Source organism: Trichinella spiralis (assembly GCF_000181795.1).
Source record: "Trichinella spiralis strain ISS 195 chromosome Unknown Scfld2, whole genome shotgun sequence".
Classification (NCBI taxonomy): Eukaryota; Metazoa; Nematoda; class Enoplea; order Trichinellida; family Trichinellidae; genus Trichinella; species Trichinella spiralis.
Window position 1 is genome coordinate 3,282,538 of NW_003526941.1, and position 25,643 is coordinate 3,308,180.

The 25,643-nt window shown below is 30.0% G+C and overlaps 5 protein-coding genes across 5 annotated transcripts; 2 read left to right on the top strand and 3 right to left on the bottom strand.

Annotated features, from left to right (window-relative positions):
* Positions 1-1,509: 1,509 nt before the first annotated feature.
* Positions 1,510-3,267, bottom strand: Tsp_03217 (calmodulin-1). The gene is made up of 5 exons (XM_003379512.1): positions 3,123-3,267; positions 2,896-3,029; positions 2,154-2,328; positions 1,648-1,890; positions 1,510-1,538 (listed from the first exon to the last, which is right to left on the bottom strand). Exons 1-5 carry the CDS (start codon positions 3,265-3,267, stop codon positions 1,510-1,512), a joined length of 726 nt encoding a protein of 241 aa, XP_003379560.1.
* A 3,527-nt stretch (positions 3,268-6,794) lies between these two features.
* Positions 6,795-8,650, bottom strand: Tsp_03218 (conserved hypothetical protein). The gene is made up of 5 exons (XM_003379513.1): positions 8,472-8,650; positions 8,316-8,348; positions 8,013-8,073; positions 7,795-7,815; positions 6,795-6,803 (listed from the first exon to the last, which is right to left on the bottom strand). Exons 1-5 carry the CDS (start codon positions 8,648-8,650, stop codon positions 6,795-6,797), a joined length of 303 nt encoding a protein of 100 aa, XP_003379561.1.
* A 241-nt stretch (positions 8,651-8,891) lies between these two features.
* On the bottom strand, positions 8,892-12,230 carry Tsp_03219 (Egl nine protein). Its single transcript, XM_003379514.1, has 7 exons — positions 11,935-12,230; positions 11,718-11,853; positions 11,264-11,668; positions 11,064-11,180; positions 10,867-11,000; positions 9,814-9,878; positions 8,892-8,926 (listed from the first exon to the last, which is right to left on the bottom strand). Exons 1-7 carry the CDS (start codon positions 12,228-12,230, stop codon positions 8,892-8,894), a joined length of 1,188 nt encoding a protein of 395 aa, XP_003379562.1.
* Positions 12,231-14,623: 2,393 nt separating this feature from the next.
* Tsp_03220 (putative PH domain protein) lies at positions 14,624-20,446 on the top strand. Its single transcript, XM_003379515.1, has 10 exons — positions 14,624-14,699; positions 15,886-15,959; positions 16,533-16,568; positions 16,781-16,906; positions 16,975-17,152; positions 17,225-17,564; positions 17,750-18,601; positions 18,757-18,874; positions 19,307-19,366; positions 20,039-20,446. Exons 1-10 carry the CDS (start codon positions 14,624-14,626, stop codon positions 20,444-20,446), a joined length of 2,268 nt encoding a protein of 755 aa, XP_003379563.1.
* Positions 20,447-21,823: 1,377 nt separating this feature from the next.
* Positions 21,824-23,950, top strand: Tsp_03221 (hypothetical protein). Its single transcript, XM_003379516.1, has 5 exons — positions 21,824-21,865; positions 22,341-22,421; positions 22,719-22,814; positions 22,977-23,024; positions 23,897-23,950. Exons 1-5 carry the CDS (start codon positions 21,824-21,826, stop codon positions 23,948-23,950), a joined length of 321 nt encoding a protein of 106 aa, XP_003379564.1.
* The last annotated feature ends 1,693 nt before the right edge of the window (positions 23,951-25,643 follow it).

Below are 25,643 nucleotides of genomic sequence, written 5' to 3' on the forward strand. Positions count from 1 at the left end.
CAAACCACGTATTGTAAAGCCGAGTTCTCGCAACCAACGCGTCCTCTTGTACAACTATAGTAACACTGACGCATACACACACAGACGTATCTCTTCTCTCTCTCTCCGTATCAGTATATATCGGGCGCGGCGCGCTTTCTAGCCCTATATATAGGGCCAGGGTCGGCGGCCCCGCCTCACACACACACACACACACACACACATATATATATATATATATATATATATAAGAAGTGATGCGTTACGTCATCACAGTAGCCAACAATAAATAAAAGTAACAAGAAGTAAAACGCGTTTCTGCTATATAATCTAGAGGCAAAAGCTTGCTTTTGAGAATATTTTTCTCAAAACATAATAGACATGACAATAAACATCACCCATCCCCGTTGTCTTCTATTCAGCAGAAGTAGTAGTAGTAATAGTAATGTGGAAGAGGAAAATTGATTCAAAATAGCTTGTAATAAATAAAATGTGCTTGAAGCCAAGCTGCAAGCTTTTTCTTCGCCACCACTTGTGAAGAGCAGCAAGTCGCCTTGGCCAGAGCTACCAAGCACCAGCACAGATGCGCGCAAACGCAAGCATGGCCGATAATAGTTGGTTGAATCACTGCAGACAACAACGTCAATGCAAATCACACCGACACGCACACACACACATACATACAAACAGTAGTTGTAAACAAACATCTCTGAACAACAACACAATCTCGATCATACAAAAAGCAGATGTAATCTGCATGTGAATGCAAACTTGAACTTGCTGTTGTAATGTTTATTCAATCAAGAGAACATGATAAGAATAATGACACATCACAAAAGACGGTAAAGTTGAAAAAGAAAAAGAAAAGGATACATCATATGCATCCTTATCACGTACATATTGTTATATATAGTTATATATATAACATTCAGCGTTGCATATTATACTGAGAAATCAAATTTAGACCAACTTATCGATGAGACCATAAAAAAAGTAATAGCAAGCGAAAAAGCACGTTCCGTCGAAAGAAAAAGAAGAAACCAAATGCGCTGAAGATGATGTTATTAGCATATTATGCATTGAAAAAGATATTCGAATTTAGAATTAAAAAAGCGAAAAAATGAAATAAGTAAGCCACAAAACGATGCAATAGACAACGGAAATTTGTTAGAAAATATTGGGCGTTTTGTTTTCACTTGTTTATTTCGTTAACAACAAACCAGCTGTGAAACGTTGGACGACAAAACGCTACACACATCGCAAGTATCACCTCAGTGTGATTTGTCGGAATAAAATTTTAAAAGAAAAGAATAAATGACAGAATTCCAATAAAATACAAATCAGCGCTTCTGTTAACACGGAACATGCAAATTCAACAGCAAAACCAGGCATATATATATATATATAACTTACAGTGAAATGAGAAAGAAACCAAGAAAGAAAGAAAGAAAGAAAGAAAGAAAATAAATAAATAAACACCCAATGGAAAAGCCATCGGTAAAACTGTGAACAATGCTGGTGAAATACAGTTCACTTGCTAGTCATCATAGTGACAAATTCTAAAAAAGAGAACAAAACAATTTGCATATTTGGGGGGTATATGAGGAAAATATTTGAATAAAATGTGCAATATTTCTGATGATTCAAAGAACAATAAATTGTACAAACCTTCGTAGTTCACTTGACCATCACCGTCAATGTCAGCTTCACGAATCATTTCATCGACTTCTTCGTCTGTCAATTTTTCGCCAAGGTTTGTCATAACGTGCCGGAGTTCAGCAGCCGAGATGAACCCGTTGCCGTCCTTGTCGAAAACTCGGAAAGCTTCCCGTATTTCTTCTTCACTGTCCGTGTCCTTCATCTTCCGGGCCATCATAGTCAGAAATTCGGGAAAATCAATAGTTCCATTTCCTGAGAAAAAAAAAATATTTTTTTTTTCCAAATCCCAACTCAACTAATATTACACACAACTGCAAAGCACTGCATACAACAAGCACAACATGTGCATATACATATAATAATACAATCAATTGATTTGGATCAATAGCACATAAAAAAAATAAACTTGCTCTCAAATTTCAACACATACCGACCAAATATATATATATTAAATTTATCATTAAAAAAACAAAACAAAACAAAAATCAATAATCAAAAAAAAGAAAATATTTTACCATCAGCATCAACTTCATTTATCATATCTTGGAGTTCAGCTTCGGTTGGATTTTGTCCCAATGATCGCATGACGGTGCCCAATTCTTTTGTCGTTATTGTTCCGTCGCCATCTTTGTCAAACAGTGAAAACGCTTCTTTGAACTCAGCAATTTGTTCTTCGGTCAATTGGTCAGCCTTCAAATGAGCAATTTCTTTTAAAATAATACCGTTCAAATTGAAAACAGAAACAAACAAAGAAAGTGCAAATTTGGATTTGGAAAAATAAAATGCAAATCATAATTTGAAAGTCTCAAACAAACAAATAAGACAATATTATTTTTTACCATGTTTCCTTTTCTTTTTAATATTGCCGATTTTAAGGCTATATGTCAACTGGAGCAGCAGTCGTGTGGGACTGATTGAGATGGACAAAAGCAATGTGAATGAACGCTAAAGTTAAAATTCAGTTTGTTAAAGATGTTGAAGAAAAAAGGAAAAGATGATAAAATGAAAAATAACGCGACAATTTTCGCTTCCAATTCATAATTGGACAATAGTAAAAAAATATTTTTTAAAAATGCATGGGAAAAAATATAAAGATCGAAACGCGGACGCTGCAAAAAACATAAGTTGTTTTTCAATGAGTACATGCAACGCGAATAATTAGAAGAAAATGTCCACAATGCAAAGTTGAACACACAGCACATTACACAGACAGATACGCGTATATGGAAAATGTATACTACACACACACACACACACGGGTGTCATGGGAAAAAATCGACTGTTACATATATACATATACATGTATATTGAACAATCGCGTGTCAACGCATTCAAGCGAGCAGCAGTGTAAGTCGAGTCGAGTCGAGTCGAAAATCGTCGAATACGAAATACTAATTATTGAACAATTGATGACAAAGAAAAGTTAAAACAAACAAAAGTATGAAAATGAATATAGAAATAGTGGAAAAAGTAATGTATTTCACTGTAATAATGAAAATCGTTGCCAAACATCAACGTCAACAAGGCGCGAAGCGAACGAGTAGGGGAAAAGTAATAATAAATAGGCAACGCTGGCAAAGAAGATGGCGAAACACGGTGGCACGAAGTGCCTGGCTGCCTGCCTGCCATGTCTGCCATTGAAAGCCGACGACGATCAATAACCCATGCGAAAGCGGAGACGCAAACGATGCAATAGCGGTAGAGAAGAAGAATGGAGACGTCGAACGCGCACAACTTGCTGCTATACACTACACTACACTACACTACACACTGCTCTATCTTTCTCTTTCTCTCTCTAGCCGCCAACCAACAGATATAAACATACACACACGCCGCGTACATTCACAACATATACATCATTTTATGCGTACAAACAAACGTACAAGATCAATCCAACAGATCAAAGTGGAATGAGAACATTTTGAACATGAAATAATTTTTCAATAAAAAACAAAAAGAAAAATCTATCATAAACCAATCACAAAAATAAATAAAACCACAAACAAACAAACATTAATCAAATACAAATGAAAACAGATACAACAAATGTGTACGGGGGTGGCAAACGTGAACATGCATCAGTTGGAAGAGTTCAACTGAACCGTGCGTGTTTTATCGTCATTGTTGTTCTTATTATTAATTATTATTAATATTGTCGTTCCAACAAAACAACAACAACAGTTGAATGTACAATGTCAAAATTCACCACGAAAGCCTGAACGTCAAATTTCAACGACCAAACGTAAAACTGACACGCACAACTGATCACTTACTAACGAACTGCTCGATCAAGTCCAACCGCACCGAACGCGCCACGCCGCCAAAACAGAAAAATCCACTCTATTATTGACAGGTACAGTATCAAAAAAATTCCTGAACATCATTAAATTTGAAATAATACTATATTAATTGTTTATCTTCAAATATCATTGAATTGTTTTGGAATAAATGTTGAAAACTTTTTAAATTTTTAAAAAATCCATTTGTACAAATTTTAAGTTTTCCACAAATTTACACACAACATCAACAGTCGTCATTTGAATGAATTGAAAGAAAAAAAAATTGTTCAAAAGAATATATCTTTATGTGAAAAAATTTCAAAAAATTATTTTACAAACACTCATATTTTTCATATTTGGCAAGTTTTAAGGGAACAACAGTTTGAAACTGATTTTCTCAAATGTTGTCCATTATCAATCGCAAAAATGAAAATGTTCCCTTCGCGATCATTCGGTTCGTAAATTGATTATTCATTTTGAAAGTGAAATTCAAATTTCTTTTCAAATTACAAATGTAAACAATATTTTTTCAAATAATCTGGTAAAATGATTTTTCACTGACCAGTTCTTGTTGAATAGAAAGAGAAAGAGAAAGCAATTCTTTGATCAATGGACGACGACCTTTGCAAAATGTAGGCTAACAAAATTCACAGGCTAACCAGTTGAACACAATTTGAACAAGTAAACAATTTTCTGACTGTGAATAATTAATTGATTGTTCAATGTGATAATTTTCATAATCAAGTACATTGACGAACAAATCTGATAGAAAAGAAAAGAAAAAATTTTTCAGCATCAAATGATAATAAATTTAACTGATTAAATGAAAATTCATTCATTTTTGAGAAATTTAAAAAAAATAAAATGAAATTAGTGAATAAATTAAGAAAAACAATTAATTACTTAAGCTCGGAGAAATTGCACGATCAATTAATTGATAACTATGAATTATTGAACGCGTAAAGAAAGATTAAATAAAATGAATTTCCCTTTTTCACATATTTTGTAATTTCATCATTTACTGTAACTTGATGGATATTTTTGTATTTTCAAACAGAAGTCAATTTTCAAGTGAAACGTTCTACATGTTACATTTGCAAGCCGTACAGTTGATAAATTTTCAAAGAATATTTCAAAATCAAGTATCAAATTAAATGAAATTTGAAAAGCTTTAAAATTATCATCTACAAAAAATAGATTTTATTTTCCACCGCTCTGTTTCTCAATCTTTCCGTCGCTCTCGTCGACAGATGATTCACTTAAGCAATTATTTAACGAATGGAAACAGAATTTGATTCAATCAATTAAAACCAATCAAGCAAGAGCTGAAAATTCATTATCGAAGCGGCATAATTGTCATCATCATCGCAACCATCATCATTCATCGCTTTCTGTTAAACAAATTTCAATTGATCCGTTCATTTTCATTCTAATTTGTTGTTAATTTTAAAAATTACTCATATAAAATGATGAAAAGAATACTTTTCTCAACATTTTACAATAAAAGAAAAATTTGCATACTTTTAACTTTCAAAATGGAAAAAAAATTGTAATGTCAGACAACAAAACGATCGACCTTATGCGACATTTTTTTTTCAAAAGAAAGCAACACTAATGTGATGCGTTTCAATGAAAATTATTTTATCATTCGTAGATGTGAAAATGGAAAAAATGGTTTGTCTTTCACGAATGGATTGTCAAAGTTGCAGCCCTTTTGTGAATGTAATTTTTCCACTTGGTTGCTTCGTTGTGTTTCAACAAGTGACAACAGCACAATTGATTCAAAAAGCATGCTAATTTGTCTTGCTTTCGAGACAACGAAATGAAAATACAAAAATAATTCACCATTACAACAACTATTCACTGCTAGGAAATTTAAATAATTTTCATCGTATTTTCTAATTCATTGCGTTTGACTTGTTCAAATGATTTCATTTTTTTAAATTATAAAGCATTGAATAACGTCATGAAAACCACTCGTGTTCACTTGAAATAGAATAATAACAAAAGTCAGTATTAGTTGAAGCTATTTTCTGCTTGCTTCGAAGATTCCGTTCAATTGTCATGTCTGTTTGCTGTTCATGCTGGATGAAGGAAGCAGCGGAAAAAGATTTGTTTTCAATCGTGGTATTCGGTTCAAAAAAAATAAAACATCATTAGCAGCAGCAGCAGCAGCAGCAGAAACAATTTGATACTACGTTAGCAGTGTTGCCTTATAGCCTAGGCGAACTGAAAAACTGGTGGTCTGGTCACTATTTATCAATATTCCATTCGAAACTGATAAATTGAACGTGAAAAGTATCACTTGCCTATTAGGAGAAAAATTTCAATTCAACAAATAAACAAAACTACAAAACTAAAGATAATCAAGTATAATTAAAAATGAGTGATAAACAATTTTGTATTATTCGATGACTTTTGCAATTTGAATTGAAAATTTTCAAATAATATTCATAAATTGTAAATTTTTTGAAACAAAAATGTCAACAGTTCAGTACAGTAATAAAATTTTGCATTTGATGATGATTGCTTGAAAAATTAATGAACGACGACTTCAGTTGATTAATTGCTCGTCGTAAAGAGTAACGGTGAGACGGTTCGCGAGCGTCGCATTTTACGTCAGAAAAAATCGAAACGTTGATTTTTGAAATGAAATTCTCATTTCAAAGTCTGCAAATTGACGAAAAGCTGTTAAACAGAAGCAACAGAAACCGGACAGTGACGAAATGGAAGCCTACATTGATTTGAAGTAGCGTAAACAGATGACGTAAAATTTCTGTTTGCAAATTTCACCAATGTTTGCGCTGTGAACCAGCAGGTTGTAGTTGAACCCCTGCTTATTCGAAATTTTCGAAACAGTATGTATCATTATCTCGTTCACATCTTCTATTATTATTATTATTATTATATATAGCTAGCACATCGCATTTGAATAACCGAATGAAATATTTTAAAAATTTTCAATTAAAAAATACACTTCTGTATTGTGCTGTGTTCAAGTTTAAATTTTGTTTCATTGTTGACATAAAAATTTAGAAGAAAGAAGCATGAAAAATTAAATACCATGAATGCGACAAAAATAACCATTACAAAAATTAAAAGTATAATATGATAATTTTTAACAAATGGTAGAAAAGTGAATTCCAATTCACTATTCAACAATTTATTAAAACTTCATTCAACTTTTCAAAATATGAATAATGAAGCTAATAAATAAATTGTTCACAGGTGAATGCCGAACAAGCCGTACGCGCTGCGTGCAATTAATGCACGTCAATTATGCGTGTAGATAATTTTCCATTTCAGAAATATTTCACTCAATCAATCAAATAAAATCAAACCATTCCCATTTACAATTTTGCATATGTTTTCTTTGCAAATGTTTACCAGATTTTTATTCTTATTTTTCCTTTACAAAAGATAACAAAGAAACAGGTTTATTATCGTGAAAGCTTACTGTAAAAGTGAAGTCGATTTTAAATGAATAATAAAAACTGAAATCTGAAAAAGCAAAATTCCATGCACATTGAAATTCTATTTCTAGCAATAGCATTGATTCTCTACCTGAAGACTATGTTTAATTATGAAAAGAGCTTATCAATAATTATGCTATTAGTATTAGTAGTAGGTTATTTCTTGAATACAAATACAACAACAAAGATAATTTGCATTGAAATGAAACTGTTGAAAGAGAATTGGACAACAATGTCCAATGCACACAATAAATAAAAATTCACATTCAAAAATCAATTTCTGTGCTTGATAAAAAAGAAGCAGAAATGACAACAATAAAAGATGCCTTTGTTCATGCATACAACAACTTTCAATTTTAATAAATGAATATTCTGACAATGTGCAACAAAGAAAAAAAACAAACTATTTCCCACACACTAATCCACTTAATAATAATAATAATAATAATAATAATGACAACAATACTTTGACTTAATTAGTTTTGTTGAAAATTTACTTCAATTCATTTAACTGTAAATTAAATTTCTACTCACTGAATTTTTACGTACAAAGTGGCTGTTTATTGAGTGCAAAAGATACTTTCCATTATTGTTTTTTCTAAATTTAATTCATCAAAATAACTATACTGTAAGAACATGAATTGCATATCATGCATATATACATGTACAAGGCATACTTATAACTTAAAAGATAAATAATTTAAAATGACAACCATCTCAGATGTAAACATTCGATTGTATGTTATTAATGTAAAATGAGAATACAAAGCAATTACATGTAGCAGCTATATACATAGTATATAATCAAAGTTAGCATTTTGTCCATTTACATGCAGCTCATTAAACTTCCGAATCAATTAATCATAATTCAGCGCTTAATTAACTTCATCATTGAAGCTTCTTTGTTTAACAAACTATAATACACCTTGCTTTATGGTAATCATCAAAACAATTACGGCTATAATATTGAATTTCTTTAAATTTTATCTAAAATCAAATACTTTTCGTATTATCAAATCAGAAATGGCAAATTTATTTCAGTACTAATCGGTTAAATAATAAAAATAAGCCGTTTTCTTACTTGTTCACTTGATTTGAAATATTTGCATTGAATGAGCGAACAAATGAAGCAACTATGTGTGCATTGCCAACTGAGAATGAGGAAAATGAATTTTCGCTTGTCGATTTATCTAGCAAAGTCAGTTTTGAAGAAAATTTGCAAGCATTGCAAGCAAAGCGTGATCGTTGTCCCGGTAACATTGAAAGACATTTACAAATTTACTAGACAACTTGTCAACCATATTTTCCAACAATTCTTGAAAAGCAACTGACCATTCCTTAAAACCAATTATTGGCAGCAGTTTAATTATTATGCTTCTTAGGAGCAACGATTTCATCACTTTTTCTTTTTAAATAAATTGTTATCAAATGTTTCCAAAAATTAACCAACTTATTGTATAACTTTTCAATCAAATTAATTTTCCATTTAAAAATGATTTTTTCATTTAATAACACCTTCTACTACTACAAGCATTACTATACAGTAAGAAAAGATTATAAAGTGATCAATATCAGATATAGTAGAAGTGTATCATATTCTTCAAATTTCTATCATATACAATAAGTATAAAGCATTTTGCTACAAACAATAACTATAAAGAATATTAGTTTAACTTAAAAAAATTTTTTTTCATCATTTTCCAAAAACTTTAATTAATAAAATAATTTTTTTCATATCCATTATATCTATGTGAACGATTTTTTAAATTACAAAACTGATAAAAAATAACCGACAGGCAGGATTTGTTTGATCAATTATCAGATTACCTCAAATACATATTATTGAAAGACATTCATTAAAGCATTCTGAGCATTTTCATTTATAATAGCATTTACTGCATAGCTAATTAAAGGATGATCTGCATTCACTACCTGATATGATCTTTCTTATTATTTGTATCGTGATTCCATCCTGCTTTCTTCATCTTATTTTCACATTAAATTTATTATTATAAATTTGATAAAATAAAAAAATTTTTTTCATAATTTTCAAAACAATAAATAAATAAATAAATAAATATGTATATACATACATACATACATACATACATATAATAAATATTAAAAATTAAAACTAAGTTCTATAATATGAACAGCAACAACACAACAACAACCATAATAATAATAATAATAATAATAATAATAATAATAATAATCGCATTCATATGCAAATGAATTATAAATAATAATAATTGTTATAAAATACAAATTTTCGAGCAATTCAATTCTCAGAAGAATAAATAAATAAATAAAAATAATTTTGTAAAAGTTACTTTTAACATATTCCGCAGTTTGACCACATGCATAACATTAAGCATTGACTACATCTCGGACGTGAGGATATTAATCACCATCAAACTAACCGGCTTTCGCATCATTTTGACATCCCAGTTCTAAGCCATCAAAATACCACACTGTTATGGCGAATCTGAAATTCAATTTAAACATTTATTAAGAAAAATAAAATGAGCAGGAAAATTAATTTTACATAAGAAAATTATCCATTTATCAAAGTGGAACTATCACAATCGCAGAGAAGTCCAATTTTACAAACAAGATAAAGAGTTAAATTAAAAATTGAAATTAATGTCCATTATTACCGCGAACTATAAAAACAGCTCTTCGCAAAGTACCTTTGAAAATGATAAAGTGAAATTCCATTTCATGCAAGTTTAATGAAAAATTTCACGAAGCAACGTTTCAAAATTCAATTTCCCCGCATCGTCATAAATAACCAAAACAGAACGGAAAATAAATTAAATTGGAAGCTAATTTACAATTACACACACACACATACTCAAACGGACATATATATATATATTAATTTTACATATGTAGAAAAATTAATTATTTATTCTGCACATTATAATTTAAAAAGAAAGCATTTTTCGATGTTGCCTATGAAACTGACAAAAAAGCATAATGCTCGAAACATAAATAATAATGCAATTTTTTCTAAAAAATACTAAAACAGATATTTTAGATATCATAATATTGCAAATTATACAAAATTTTTTTAATAAAAAGCAAAATATAAGAATATCTACAATAATGGACATTTTCCAAGTTTCAATTATATAGATAATGTTTAATTAACAAAATTAAAATTAAAATGCAAATTTGAAAATGAAAATATACTTTTCACAAAACGGTTTAACTTTACAATTATAATAATATAAACTCATAATAAGTTGATAAAAAATATAAAAGTTAAAAAACAGAAATAAAAACAGTTCTCAGAAGTAATAAACACAATTTCACATGAAACCAGTAGATATATTATAATAATAGTAAATGCAGTGAATATTTTATAAAAAGTTTGAATTAAAGAAACAAGATTTATATAAATTGTCGTTTGTTTATTTTCAGAATATATTTCATCTAATAATAATAATAAATTAATAAAATATACTTACCTGTCTGATAATGTTGGTGTAACTTCGTGAGGATTTCGGCGATCCGACCAGAAAATAATAAGACGATCAAACAACGGCTCAATGTCAACCTGCGATTTGGTGTTAGTAGGGAAAATACGAAGCAAACCTCCAAGCTTAAATGGAAATAAAAAAGATACATATTTTCAAATAGGAAAATAAAATAAAATTAATTTTACTTTAGCAATCCAATCTTGATTCATGTAATAGACGCAGGTAATCAGACGACCATCACGTTCAGCGTTGTCCACATGTTTGACATAATAGCTGCCAACTTTGTAACAAGAAAGCATTGCCTGAAATAACAAATGAATGAATTGAATAGTTATTTAAATTAAAGAAAAAAAAAATATATATATATATATATATATAAATATACTTTTGATTTTTGATCAATTCGACAATCGGTTAATGATGGAGAAATGCTGAGAATGAGATCGTCTATTTGGTGCAATAAAAAGGCAATACTTTCCAAGTAGTCGTCGACACCACTGTACCAGTAGATGAGATCGGAACGCCACTGGCGTGAAAGGCTCCCTTTGTGGCTTATTTGACCGGCGACAAATCTGCCCGAATTATATATATTGAGGACGTCGTTCAGAACTGCCGCAGCATGTGGATAACCCAAAAAATCATCAACGACGGTCCAACCGAGATGATTAAGCGAACAAAGCACGTGATGGGCTAATCGTTTGGTGCGAAATGCCAAATTGTCCATTTGGACAAGATTCATACTCAACGATACACTGCTGCCTTGAATTACGCCACAAGAATTTAACAATTCCTAAAAATGGATAAATAAATTTAAAAAAATAAAAATAACTTCTGCTCACTTTTGCATAAGATGTATTCGAGTTTGGTTTTTCTTTGCAAAGATCACATGCCATCGAACAAACATCAGAGCTAATCAAATGATCAACTGCTTTTGACGAATTCGGCATTTGTTCATTCAACTGTTCGCAAATTTTCCTTGATAATAAAATCAGTAATAAATGAATAATATATATATATTATTGTATAAAAAGAAGAACAAAAATTCCATTCACATACGTATTAGCTGTAGTGGTGGTAGTAGTAGTAGTAGTAGTAGTAGTATTGAATTTCATTCGATTGCTTGGATCGCTTAAAAAGCCACTGCCCCTTGATTGGCGGCATTTTAATAACAGCGACGAATGCATATTATCACAATGCTTCTTGTGATCATTCCAATGTTGCTGTTGGTGCAGACGATTGCAATAGCAAACTTTCAAACATCCTGAACATTTGAACAACGGTACATTGTCGGACGACGGTTTGCCACAAAATGAACAAAGCAGCACAGATCGATTGACCATCTGACAATTCATTAATAAATACAACAAATCCTAGCAGAAAAAATAAAAAATAAAACAATAATTTCAAATGTTATCAACATATTTTTTGAAACCCTGCTACTCGAAGATTGTAAAAGAAAATTTTTTCAAATGAAACAAATCAACAACACTACTCGATCAAAGATTCACTGAAACAACACACATATGCAAATTTTTTTACATCAAATACGAATAGCTCAACTTAAACACATCACTCCAATATATATACATATATATAAATATGCATATTTTTTTTACAAAAATTCCAACTCAACAAATTCAAAGCATCGTGAAGCTTCAGTAGCGGGATTGAATAATAAATATTTCGCGAAAAAAGAAATAATCAGAAACACCGCAAAATGAATTTGGCCTTTAAAAACCGGTTTTTGCAAAACTGAAGTTCACAATATTCAGGTCAAAAAGTCGTTTCGGCAGTCGTCAATGAACAATTTTTAAGAATCCTCATAGAAATTTCAAAATGGTCGAAAGATAAAATAAAAAGCATATCATCTATCACCAGCGGATGTTCATTCAAATTATCTTTACTCATTCATTTGTTGTTGTTTTCGAACTTCCAAACATTCATTCAATTAATTTCAAAATGAAATCAAAATTACATCTTATTTTTCACTTAACAATTAACATACTGTAGAAGATGAAAAAACTATCAACAAAGTTGAAAATTAATTCAATACACCCATATGAAGCAACAACAACAATAATAATAATAAATGACCAACTAAACAAAGTTAACACAAAGTTTTCCATCCCATTTTATCAACACTTCTCGGCATCACTTTATCAACCACATTTGGCTTCAACAATAAAAAAAATAACTTTTACATAAAACAACAAATTTAATATTTTCATCATAAAAAATATTCATAAATTTCAAATTAAAAAAACAACAGAATTATATTTAAATTTTTGCCTACTTGAAATATTATTAAAATCATCTATAAACAAAATTCTACTTACTGTATTTTTTAAAACATGGAACAAAATGATTACGCAACAATTTTAGCAAAAAAAATCAGAACGTTGCTTTTCATCACCGCATCGCAGGTCTTTAAATAGTATTACACTAATAAATAAATGTGTTCACATGCGCAGCACATGCAATTATGTCAAATTACATGAAATTACATTAATTTTCAATTATAATCTTATTTCATAATTTAAACAAAAAACAAAAATAAATAAACACAAACAGACATCAAATTTAAACTTTTTTTGAACTTATGCAAAAAATTTAAGACCAATGAATATGGTTGATTATAATTCTTACAAACATGAATGGGAAAAAATAGACCATATATATTCTCTTTCGTGGATGTACCGTTCGTTCACCTTCTTATTCATAGCTGCACATGTTTAAAATATGATTCACTTCAAATTTCGTCTGCATGCATGGAATCTGTGAAAACGTGTTTAATAGTGAATATTTATTTCCACAAACGTGACAAAACAAATTTTATCAAGACAGCAGGTTGCACAGCTGTCATGTGAGAGAAGTGGTGCAACGATGCTCTCTCACTTTCTCTCTCTCTGATCACCAGAATCTTAATCAATTGTAAATGTACGTCACAGAGTCGCCATGAATTGAAGTGCAAATGATCATCACTGCACACCTTGCCCACAGCGACGATGATATAAATGCATTTTTTGAAGCACATTCAAAGGTAGAGTAAATCAAATTTTAATAATAAACAACATTGAATTAAAATTGAAAACACACTTAATGCATCAATTTTTAATGATTCAATGCAAAACAAAAAGGAAAGAATATCATCGAAAACAACTACTTCAAATTAAAAAAATAAGTTAAACTCCATTTGTCATACTGTAAACTTTTTTTCTCTCACACAACTTAATTCCCCTGCAAAAAATGTCAATGAAAAGAATGATAAAATATTTAATCTATTTCAGTGAAAAGCACAACATGTTTTTCATTAAATAGATGCAGCATTACGTACGTAAATTAAAAACAGAAAATAAATACACAAAATATAAATATTAAAAGCAGCTTAACCGGACTTCAGTTTTAAATAATTTTTAGTAGCAGTATAAAATTCAAAAGAAGAAGAAGAAGAAGAAGAAGAAGAAGAAGAAGAAAAAGAAAGATTCGTCTAAAGTTGATGTCAAACGTAAAAATGCTAAACTGAGCTTTTGTTTTTCCGTGACATATCACTAATAACAGTTTCGCCTTTTTCATGTACTAAATTATGAAACAAAGCTAACTAGAAAAATATGCCTATTTTATTTAATATAAACTACTTCCGTTTTATTTTCCAATACAAATGCCACTCTCTAATTACATTTCTCAATAATATACGTGTAAATTTCTGAACAAAAAAACATTATCAGCGGAACTCAGAAGCAATTAAATGGAATCTCAGGTAGCAAAAAAGTCAACTTACAAATTGCAGAATAATCACTTTGAAGAAAGAGCAATTTCTGAAGGTAAAAAGAAAAACGTTTTTTGAATGTGTGTAGATGAAATTTCATTTATTCATAACAGAACCATTCGCCAAGTTATTTTCAATCCGTCTGACAGTTTAAACAGCTAAAAATTCAACGTAAACATAAAATACTGTATTTTTTACAAAAATGCAGGGAAAAAGTAATAGAATGTTAAAAAACGCAATAACATCAAGCATTCACATAAATCTATCGTGAAGTAATTTGAAATATTAAAAAAGCAATGATAAGCTTCGTATCTTAAAAAAAGTTGATGGTTTTTAAGTAAAAAATCAAATTTTTATTGCATTTTATCTCATCGGTGTTTCTTAAATTGACGTCAGAACATCAACTTGCATCACAAAGCTTTTCGGAAAAAGCTGATCACATCTAAAATCATTATTATCAGCCAAGTTATTATCATCTTCACTACTAGTTACAGAAAACTATCAATAATATTTTACGAAAAAAACTATATTTTAAGCTTTTCAAAAAAATATATAAACTTGATATCATATTAGTTTTTGTTCTTTTAATTTAAAATTTTACATAAAAAATAACGCTCTATAAATAATTTATTAAAAATGGAATTGAACTTTCATTCTTGAATACTGTAGATAAATAAACAATTGACGTTATTACAATTTAAGCATTGTATTCAAAAAATCAACATTCAATTAATTAATTTTTTTATATCAAAAATTTCATTAACATTTTCGAATTTTGAAGCTGTCATTTTGCTACCGTACTTTTTTTACCTGCCATTTTTATACTGTCTTTCCGTTTTGCCTGTCGTTTCGATCGACGGTGAGGTGATATGTTTAATTATTGTATTACCATTTTTCTAATGCACTGATTTGATAATCTAGTTTTGTGTGATTATCACGTTTTTACTGAAAATTTTTTCAGTTATAGAAATTTGTTTTACCCTCAATTTAATAGGTAATTTGTTTGTTCTGCTTGTTTTCAAAAAACAGGGATACTGTTGTTTGTTGTTTTGTAATGTGTTTTTGTTAGTAAGAAATATTGTATATTAAAGTTTTTTGTTTAATTGAAATCGTATTATTGATTTTTTTTATCGAAAGAATTGCACTGTTAAATAGTTTTATAAAATTATATATTTATATGTAATTTGATTATTGTTAATTTGTTTTTTCCTATTTAAATAAAAACAAGCATGTTTTAATAGACGTGACTATGGCAGAAGTTCTTCGAGAAGGATGGCTGACGAAATCTCCTCCCGAGTGGAAATTTTGGACATCGGTATGTTTGCTACCATTTATTACTTTATTTATTTCATATGATTAACTGATACTTATATAAAACGACACAATTGAAATCAAAATTGACGCAACTGACTTTTTTTGCGATAAAGATGCAACACATTTTTACTGAAAGAGAGTTTGCAGCAAGTTTAGTTTTGTATGTTTTACTTAATTTACTTTTTGTACGCTTTCAAATGAGTGAAAAAGTTTTGTTACGGTTGCATTATGAAATGATAGAAATTTCCAAAAAAAGAAGTTTTATTGCAGAAGATTGCTTTACATGATTGTTTTCTTTTGCAGTTTTTGTTAATGAACTAAAATTAACTTCATACAATAAGAAGACGATAATTTAATTATTTGAAATTCATTTTTTATAATAAATTATAATAGGTGATGTTTTTTCATTTATGTGTAGACTGATTAGTTTTTGATGAAAATTTGTTCATGAAAATATATGCTTGTAGCAGTAAATTTTGCTTGTTATATTTTTCGAAAGCAGCTTGTGTTTTTTATTTTATGTAAATGAATGTTTATTGTTAATTTTTGTTATAATATTTAAAAAATAATTCAGTTGTTGTTCTCTTCGTGTTCGTTAACATTTGCAAGGGTTGAAAATTAGCCTACTTTATGTAATTTGCGCATTAAAATTTACGTCAAGTTTGAAGTGATTGATGTAAACCTGTTTTGGAATTGCACAAGTTGAAAATGAATAAGCAGTGTATTTGCAGTGTCAGATTATAATGTAAATTTTAATATTTTATGAATTTTTAATTTTTGTTTTCATTTCCTTTCAGTTTATTTATTGTTTTATATTTTTAGAAATGGAAGCCTCGATATTTTGTCTTGCAAGTTGGACAAACCGACGGTCAAACCCAGTTGAAGTATTATACAGATGAGGAAAAAACTCGATTACGAGGTTCAATTAATTTGGATCGTTGTGAACAAGTAAAACAAAATGAAATTATTATGTTCAAAATTTGGAAAAAAAGTGCTTTTTGTTTTTATGTTTTAAGGTCGATGCTTACTTGACTTATACGTATAAGAATCGTATTCGTTATCAATGGATATTTGATATTCGTATTCCAAAGCGGGTATATTATTTGGTGGCGGGAAATGAAAATGAAATGAACGCCTGGGTGAACGATTTGTGCTGCGTGTGCAATTTGCAAAGAGAGCAAAATCCAGAGCCTGGTATGGAATGTTGAATGATACTTTGATGCGGTTTGTTTTTTTATTTTTATTTTATTTCAATATTTTTTTAAGATATGGAAGATAATCAGTATCCGGATCATGAATTAATTTCACTTGGCACGTGCAGTGAATCTGTCAGGCAAGTAAACGGTGCCGAGGATTGGATTGGAAATAGCAATGATATTTCTAATTCAAATATTTCAAATGTTGGCAAACAAACGAACCAAATGGCATCGAATGGCACTTTTGGTCGGACGATAGCTGTTCAGGGTTATATTCCACTTACTGATTGTATAAGCGGACCACCAAGACCAAAGCATTTGCAGAAAAATGCAGAACGAAAAGCTTTCTCTGAACTTCCGCCTACTCATCCACCACCGCCCTTGCCTTTTGTTTCATCTCCAAACAAATCGTAATTTCCATTTTAAAGCAAATTTAGAGTTAAATTTTTTTTCTTTTGTTAATGAGATTGCGGCAATTTGATAAGTATAATCTTTTCCATGGTGATTATTTCTTAAAATATGGGATATTTTAATATTTAATATATGATTTGTAATATTTTGGTTTATTTTATTTTCATTTGCATTAATTTTTCAGTCCATCAGCAGTGGCATCATGCGAAAAAGATGTGAAAAAGGAGGATTCGTCGTCAATTAACGCTTGTTCGCTGAGCAGTTTGACATTGTCTCCTTTGCGCAGTGGAGATGATGTTCGGGCACCTCCACCAAGACCACCAAAACGGTCAGCTTTGCAATCATCAGTCGGAAATATGTATGAAAATGAAGAAGCAACTGAAGAGACGAGTGATTTTTCATTTTACGATCGTCCACTACCCCCTTGCAGTTTGTTCAGCAGTTTGCCACGTGCTGGGAAAAATTATACCGGTGCTAGGGGTGGACGTGCGTCGTCGTTGCAAAATCAGTCCTTTGGCACGTTGCCAAGATCAGGCAAATTCCAAACGCAAACTTCGGCAGAGTTGAACAATGCAGCCAGTTGTACATTGTCCGATTTGTCCGTATCCAGTAGTAATTGTTCCTCCTTGAATATGTTGGGCTTGTCGCCGCCGACCTCAGCTTCTCTGGATTATTGCAACCTGCTACAGCAGCAGAGTGGAGGTGGGTTTGTGGTCGACCATCAGTTGGTGAACAACAACACCGCTTCATTATCTAGCGGGGCTGATAATGGCAGCAATTGGAATGAAAGCAAATATCCTCCGTCGGATTTGCCTCCTGAAGTTCGTCGCGAATTGAAGCCAACCAATCGACAAAAAAATGCCCATTTCAACGGTCGACCGTTGCAGACCATACCATTGTCGCTGGATGCTCAGCCACGTTTGCCTTACAGGCTAACTCGTACAAATGCAAATCGCGGTGCACGTTCTGCCATCAAAGCTGCTGATGATGGAGCATCGGCAATTGATCTCAGCCGTCAAGTCAGCTTTTCAAAAAAGTAACCAATCTAATATAGAATTGCATAACAAATAGTATAATTTGTATTTCTTTTTACTTTTGTTCGGCTATTACATTACTATTATTATTTGATTTTCTATTTGCTTTTTAAACACATTGAAAAGCTGTATTAATTTCAATGTTCATCAACTTCAGGCACCTTTCTGGTGCAGAGGCGGCTCAGCTTGTTGCCAAGACAAAATATGGAAGTGTCGTGAATGTGCCGGCTTTGAAGAATTGTAACATTCGAATGCCTGTTGTTGCCGAAAATACGGTAAGTTGGATTTTTGTTCATCATTTGAATTTAAAATGTTTTTCTCGTGTCTCAATTTGCATACTGAAGTTGCCAATTACAAAAGTAGCATGTAAAAGAGGTAGTATTAGAATTTCATTATGAATTCTTCACATGTTGGAATGTGGAATAATCTTTTCATTTGCACAATGTGGAATGAAAAAGCATCAAATATTTATTGTTCAGGTTCATTAATTAGTTTAACTTTCTATTAAAGTTAAAAAAGAACATTTTGTTTTTGCAATCAGTGCATATGTGCATGGATCAGAAATGTTTTTTTCTTTAAATTGAATTTCTGAAGTGAAATTTAATCACTGTTCCACTTGCTAAACTGATATATATATATATATTAAATAGATTTGATGATGGGAATATTACAGATTTTTTCTCAAATTGTGTAACGCATTTTCTTAGACATTTTTTGATCCATATGCAGCACGAGTATTTAAAAATGCATCCTCTTATGGAAGGGTGGTTTCTTTTTTAATAGTCTCTGTTTTGTCAATGCTTCATAGGTCAATTTGGAGATTTGAATTGCAGAAGAATAAATGGCTGAAATTAGAAAAAAAAGAAAATCGAAAATGATTTTCCATGGGGAACAGTAAAATTATACGTTTTCTCGTTTATCACGTGTCATCAATTGTTGAAATAAATTGACTTGTAATTTATTTTGTTATGAAGAACATTTTTTTCAAATTTTTTTTATGGAGATTTTGAAATTTGTTCTGGTAATTTATTGTAATGGTAGCGTTGAGAAGTTTTATATTGCTGACGTTTTATTTAGACGAATTTTGCTTCAATTTGAATGATCATTATAGCAGTAGTGTTTTGGGAATTCATTTTTTGTGAAAATTGAAGGGATATTTTATTGATAATATTTAATTTTTAAATTAAAAGATAAAAAAGAGTTTACATTATATGAATGTAATGAAGAACAATCGTTTTTCATGTTGTAATAAACTATGTATTTTGCTTCCAACATTAGGAATGTCAATTAAATTATTGCATGGGAATCAATGCAACTTATAAGCAGCATTTTTTCTTCTTCTTCTTCTTTTGTTGTTGTTGTTGTCAAATATTTATTACTTTTGAATATTGCAATGAAAAAATGATTTATTTAAATGAGTTTCATGTCTATTTTTTCAGACTGCAGACGTCGTCGAATTGGAAGAACCATCGGGTTGTCGTCGTATGGAATATGTTGAAGTTGGTGGTGGTATGGGCGAAGCTGGAACGCCGAGTCCAACATACAACAACCTTCCTTCACCATTTATTTTTGCTTCTTCTCTTCATTCATCCGCTTCAGGTGTTGTTGGTGTTGGTAGTGGTAGTAGTACTGGTGCTAGTGGTGGAGGAGGTGGTGGTGGTGGTGGTGGTGTTGGTGGTTCCAGTGTTCAGAATAGCTGTCCGTCCAAAACTTCTTATGTTTTGATCAGTCAGGAAAAGACCCAAGGATTGTTAAAAACGAAAAGTGAACAGGATAACATGTACAAAACTGGTACATTGGAAAGGAACAAACTTGGCTCTGCAGTGTTGGCAATGTCGAAAAGATAATAATTCATATTTTTACATCTATTCTTGATTTTGGTTTGAATTTGGGAAACACGGTCGCTGTGCGTATCCGTTTTATTATCAACTCTTTTCCATTTCTTGTCTGCTGCTTATCTGCACACTTCGATATATATATACATATACAATTAGATATATCTTACTGTATTGTATGTATGTACGTATGTATGTAGCTTTTTTTATATTTTTTCTTTTTAAATATTACCTGAAAATGCGATGCAGTTTTCCCGGTCTATGGACAATGTTCAGTTGTTTTTTTAGTTTCTTTTTTAATTCTGAATTTTTATAGTTAAGCAACTTGCGAACAGCGGTGGCGTGAACGTAAGATTTTGTTGTAATAATTAAAAGTACTGAACGGTAATAATATTTTTATTGTTTTCTTTTCATACTGATGCGTGTATTACTACTTTTAATATGCAATTGAAATTTAAGTTATTTTCTTCAATTTTTAATCGATGTCACTCAGTGAAATTGAACCGTAAACCGTCTAAATTAATTGATCTTCTTCAGTTGGTGGTTTTTTTTCTGTATTTTAAAAAGGGTAAGTTCTCTTTTGTTTTTATGGGATTTTTAAAATATAAATCATAGGATGAATGATGCAAATTTTATTATTATTATTATTGTTGTTGTTCTTATTGTTTCAAAACAATGTAATTAATTTGATATTATGATTTTGAAAATTAATTATTATGAAGCTTGAAAGCTAATAAACAACAACAAGCTTCAGTGAACAGATTCGATAATATGAGCATTGAAAGCTTTGGAAAGTAAATGAAACAATCGTTGTTTATATTATTATTGTGTTTTGTGATATTAGTATTGGATGGATGGATTTCGATGAAATTTTGATGCAACGTTGTGTGTGTGTGTGTGATCAATTTCCGTGAACAATGATAAAATGATGAATTGGTATTGCTGCAACAGTTTTGAATGGAAAAGGATGAGAAAATCATTTCGCATGGCTTTATTTATTATTCAAATATGATTTTGAACGCACATCGGTTAGAAATTATTAACCACTTTTAGCTTTACGTTTACATTTAGCGCGTAATTGATATGCTATGGGTATTTCTTGGTAAGTTGATAATTATTTTAAATTTCACACATTGTTATTAACGTTAATTTGATTATTATTATCATACTATAAGTTTGTATCATTCGAGAAAGAATAATGTGTAATTGAACAATTGAAATTTTTAGAGGTTTTATTTGGAAATTGAAAGAAGTGAGAAAAAAGATCAGTATAGCGAATTTGTGTTTAGTGACAAGGCAGTGATTATACCTACCCGAGGGAACGGTTTTCTGACATGTTACCGATGTGAAAGCTGAAACTAATATCAGTGAAGAAGATCGATTTGTATAATGGATAGGTTTAAGCACCGTATGCAAGCAATGAAATGCTCTGTTTCTTGTTCAATTTCAAGCTTTTAACTAGTGACAAGAATTGTTTGCTAATTTACACTGTGAAACGCTTTTCAGCTATTTTCGATCACTCCTATATTTGGCATCTTTTCTGCGTTTCACATTCTACTACAAATTTAGTTTTCAACAAAATTACCGGTAAGTTTTGATTTTTGTTTTATTCACAAATTACATTTGTTATAATTGTCATGGTATTATGTTATATGGGTGGATATTTTTGGATGAAAATTGTAATTAGTGTATGGAAATTTTTATTTAAGTAAGTTATTCACATATCAGTACAATGTAATCTTGAAAGAAATGAAATTTCGAAATGTAGAAAATGTTTAATAATAATAGTAATAATTTTACAAAACAGTAAAAATGGAATTTATGTGATTTTTATACGCTCGTACGCATCTCAGTATATTTATTCATTCATTCGATGTTATTTGTTGTATCTTTTTTAATTTTTAAGTCTAATACGCATGTGCACTTATCAATGCTTCAACTAAGTCTGTACGTGATTGATAATCAGTTGATTTCACATTGTTCGTATGTGATTTTTTTCTACACAAATAGAGAAGACAAGAAAAGAAAAAACAATTCAGTAGCTGTTCAGATTTAGTTCTAGCATTTAGTTTAGATATATGATATACGATAGTGATTTAGTTTAGATTTAGTTCAGTTCTATATGACCAGTATGCATTGCATTTTTTGTATACTTAATTGTTCATTTGAATGTACTTTACTTGGCTATAATGAAATTATTTTAATGATTTCATTTTAAATGGACGAAGTTGTTAATAATTTAATTTTTACATTGCTGCATTATGTTAAAAATTCGTATTGTTAGTTGCAAAGGTTTGCCAAAACGCTTACAAATGAAGCACGTAATTACTCAGGAGAAGCATGGTTTGTAATTGTAATTCATAATCCTATTGCTATTCAAGTTTATTAACAGATGGAAGTTGAAAACAGTACGCATGTACGCGCATGCATGCATGCATATTAATTAATTAATTTATTTATTTGTATTTAATAGAAAAAAGTCAGTTTTGGGAGAAATTTCAATGTAATGATAAAATTAAAATCAAGTTTGTTCCAATTCTAGACCAGTGCCATTGAAGATGTAATTAAAAAATCAATTATAACAGTGGAGGTAATGAAAAAAAGGAAAAATGAAAATAATAATGCATGCAAGCAATTTATCGAACTAACAAATTATAGATTGAACTTTCTAAAATGTGCGCAACATATAAATTATGAATTATGTTGTAAGCTTCATTTACAAGATTGTGAACCTTCAGCTTTGCACAAGTGACGCAGTTTTGAGATTGGGAAGCAGTTTTGTTCGTTCCTTTTATTTATTTATGGTAATTCATTTGATCGCTACACTTTTGTTCACGTTATCATTGCTCCAGCTTTTCAAAATTGTGCTCAAACAAATGTCAGAAATGCATGCAAACAATTCATTTTTCACCTATTATTGCACATAGAATCTTTAAATATTTCAAAGTTTTAAAGCATTTTTCAAAAATTTGAAATTTACCATCTTAAGAACTTACACTGTATGCGAGTAATTTGAAAGCGATTTGAAATTTGAATTGATCGATTGATGAGTTTTTCGTATGCTTTATCGAACAATAGACAAGAGTTCTTAAAGTTATTATGCATGAAATTTTAAGAAGTAATGTTTAAAATGGGAATTCTATTCAACCAATATTTGTATTTTTTGTTCATAAAAAATGTTCAATAAAATTCATTTTTTGATAACGAATTCGTCATTTTCGTGGAGATGGAATTTTGAACTTTATTAGCATTTGATTTTTGCCATGTTTCAAGTTATTGCATTGTCATTTGTGGTTATTTATTAGCTGTGTTTTTGTAAAGCAGTCAATTGACCGTTAGTTGAAGCGGAAGAATATTGAAATTGTAGAAGCAAAAATTGATAGTTATGATTTCTTGCTTGATGGAACGGTCGTAGTGAATATATTTTTATTTTTGTTTTATTCAGTGAAATGCAGTTTTTAGAGTCTAATTGATTATGTGAAAAATGCCAATAATGAATGTGATAATAAGAATTAGAATAATAATAAATGTTAATACTTGTTCCAAACTGAAATACATGGATTAAAAGAAAAATGATCTCAGATTAACATTGAGTGGAGTGATAAATTTTGTTAATCGAGATGAAAAATGAACACAGTAGGAAGTGAATAAAAATGAATTTGTCAACTACGTAAGGTCGGTGCAATTTAAAAAAAATTTATTCTTATGCAATGAATGAGGAGGTTGTTGTTGAAAAATTGACTCCAATATCCAGCAACTCAGTTTGTAAATCATTGTAATGTGATCTGCTAATGTTAAAATGATTGATGAAAATGATCTGTTCTTTTTAATGTCTTGAAGAAAGTGATTGTCGTCTAAAAACGTCTTCATTATTCATGTTAAAGTTAGCATTTAATCACTTTGTTGCTTTATCATCAGCTATAGCTTCACAGTCGATCGTGTTCTAGAATAATAATAATTATTATTATTATAATTATCCAATATTATATTATTATTGTTCTCGTTCTTGTTATTATTGTTTCTGCTACTGCTGCTACTACTGCTATTGTCTGTTACAAATTTTATTTCTGCAAATGCTGTTCAATTCGTTTAAATTGAAACATAGCAAAAGCTTTACGATATTTCATACACCAGCAGTTGTTCAAATGGTAAGTTGTTTGGAATTTTTATTTGAAATAAATACCCTGAACACCATCTAAAATTATTCGTTGGTTAAAATTTAAAAATACATCTCAGATGATAATATGGAATGTTAATTTTTACAGTTTGGAAAATAATAAATAATTAAATAAATTATCAAAAGAAAAAATTTAATCTTGATCATAATTGATAATGCCTTTGTTTGATGACATTGTATTTCAAAAATTCAAATAAACTAATTACATATATATATATATATAATCAGAATAAGACACCGGAAACAAAATTAATAAAAAAGAAAGTAGTTGATGAATTTTCATATCATTTTTATTGTCGTAACAAAATTATGAAATATTTTTCAAAATATTGTTATTCTTGTTATTTTCGTACTGCGTTGAAGTGTTTAGCTGAGCAATTATTGCCTATTGAGATGGATTGATCACAATTCAATAGCCTTAATTTTCTACATCACAGTTTCTGAAAGAGAAGAATTGTTTTGTAATCTAATTTGTCCAGCTTTCCACAACAACTGAGCTATTCTTTGATTTTGAACATGTTTAATATTTTCTTTATTTTTTTTATCTAGTAGAAATTATTTTTTAACAAAAGCAGTTGTAGCTTTATCATTTTCAATGGTATACTTGCAACGTTGATCCGTTTGTGTGCCCACTTGTGTGTATGTTTGTGTGTTTTTGTGTATGCTTGAATGTGAATGCTTCACTTTTCAGCTTTGCTTTTAAGACAAAATATTACTTAATTGAATTAATGCAATTTTAATATCTCCCTTAGATATGTGGACACTTTCAATGAAGGTAATGAAATGTTAATTGCGTTAATCAAAAGTTTCTTTTTGCGTCATGATTTTCCATTGGCATATTTGTGAGACAATATTCAATAGCAGTGCCTTTACTTGATCATTGATTTTTTTTGTTTCAAAATATTAAATATTAAAATTCTTGCATGTCTATGTTGCAAAGTTTTTAAAAAAAAACCGATGTGCTTACTGTGACTTGAAAATGAATGTTTTGTGAAAGGATCAAAATTCAAATTGTAGAATATAAAGCAATGA

Excerpts from the sequence above, each read along its gene's own strand:
- Tsp_03217 (XM_003379512.1), bottom strand. The coding sequence starts at position 3,267 with ATGGCAGGCAGGCAGCCAGGCACTTCGTGCCACCGTGTTTCGCCATCT. Across the intron at positions 3,030-3,122 it reads CAACGATTTTCATTATTACA|TATTTCGTATTCGACGATTT; the intron begins GTGAAATACATT and ends TTCAATAATTAG. Across the intron at positions 2,329-2,895 it reads GATTTTTTCCCATGACACCC|GCTGACCAATTGACCGAAGA; the intron begins GTGTGTGTGTGT and ends GCTCATTTGAAG.
- Tsp_03218 (XM_003379513.1), bottom strand. The coding sequence starts at position 8,650 with ATGTTACCGGGACAACGATCACGCTTTGCTTGCAATGCTTGCAAATTT. Across the intron at positions 8,349-8,471 it reads ATTTCAAATCAAGTGAACAA|CCGTAATTGTTTTGATGATT; the intron begins GTAAGAAAACGG and ends TCAATATTATAG. Across the intron at positions 7,816-8,012 it reads ATTCATGTTCTTACAGTATA|TGGATTAGTGTGTGGGAAAT; the intron begins GTTATTTTGATG and ends ATTATTATTAAG.
- Tsp_03219 (XM_003379514.1), bottom strand. The coding sequence starts at position 12,230 with ATGAATTGTCAGATGGTCAATCGATCTGTGCTGCTTTGTTCATTTTGT. Across the intron at positions 11,001-11,063 it reads ATCAAGATTGGATTGCTAAA|CTTGGAGGTTTGCTTCGTAT; the intron begins GTAAAATTAATT and ends TTTCCATTTAAG. Across the intron at positions 9,879-10,866 it reads ACACCAACATTATCAGACAG|ATTCGCCATAACAGTGTGGT; the intron begins GTAAGTATATTT and ends ATTGAATTTCAG.
- Tsp_03220 (XM_003379515.1), top strand. The coding sequence starts at position 14,624 with ATGGAATCTCAGGTAGCAAAAAAGTCAACTTACAAATTGCAGAATAAT. Across the intron at positions 18,602-18,756 it reads CAAGTCAGCTTTTCAAAAAA|GCACCTTTCTGGTGCAGAGG; the intron begins GTAACCAATCTA and ends CATCAACTTCAG. Across the intron at positions 18,875-19,306 it reads CTGTTGTTGCCGAAAATACG|ACATTTTTTGATCCATATGC; the intron begins GTAAGTTGGATT and ends GCATTTTCTTAG.
- Tsp_03221 (XM_003379516.1), top strand. The coding sequence starts at position 21,824 with ATGGATAGGTTTAAGCACCGTATGCAAGCAATGAAATGCTCT. Across the intron at positions 22,815-22,976 it reads ATAATCCTATTGCTATTCAA|ACCAGTGCCATTGAAGATGT; the intron begins GTTTATTAACAG and ends TTCCAATTCTAG. Across the intron at positions 23,025-23,896 it reads AATCAATTATAACAGTGGAG|AGTCTAATTGATTATGTGAA; the intron begins GTAATGAAAAAA and ends TGCAGTTTTTAG.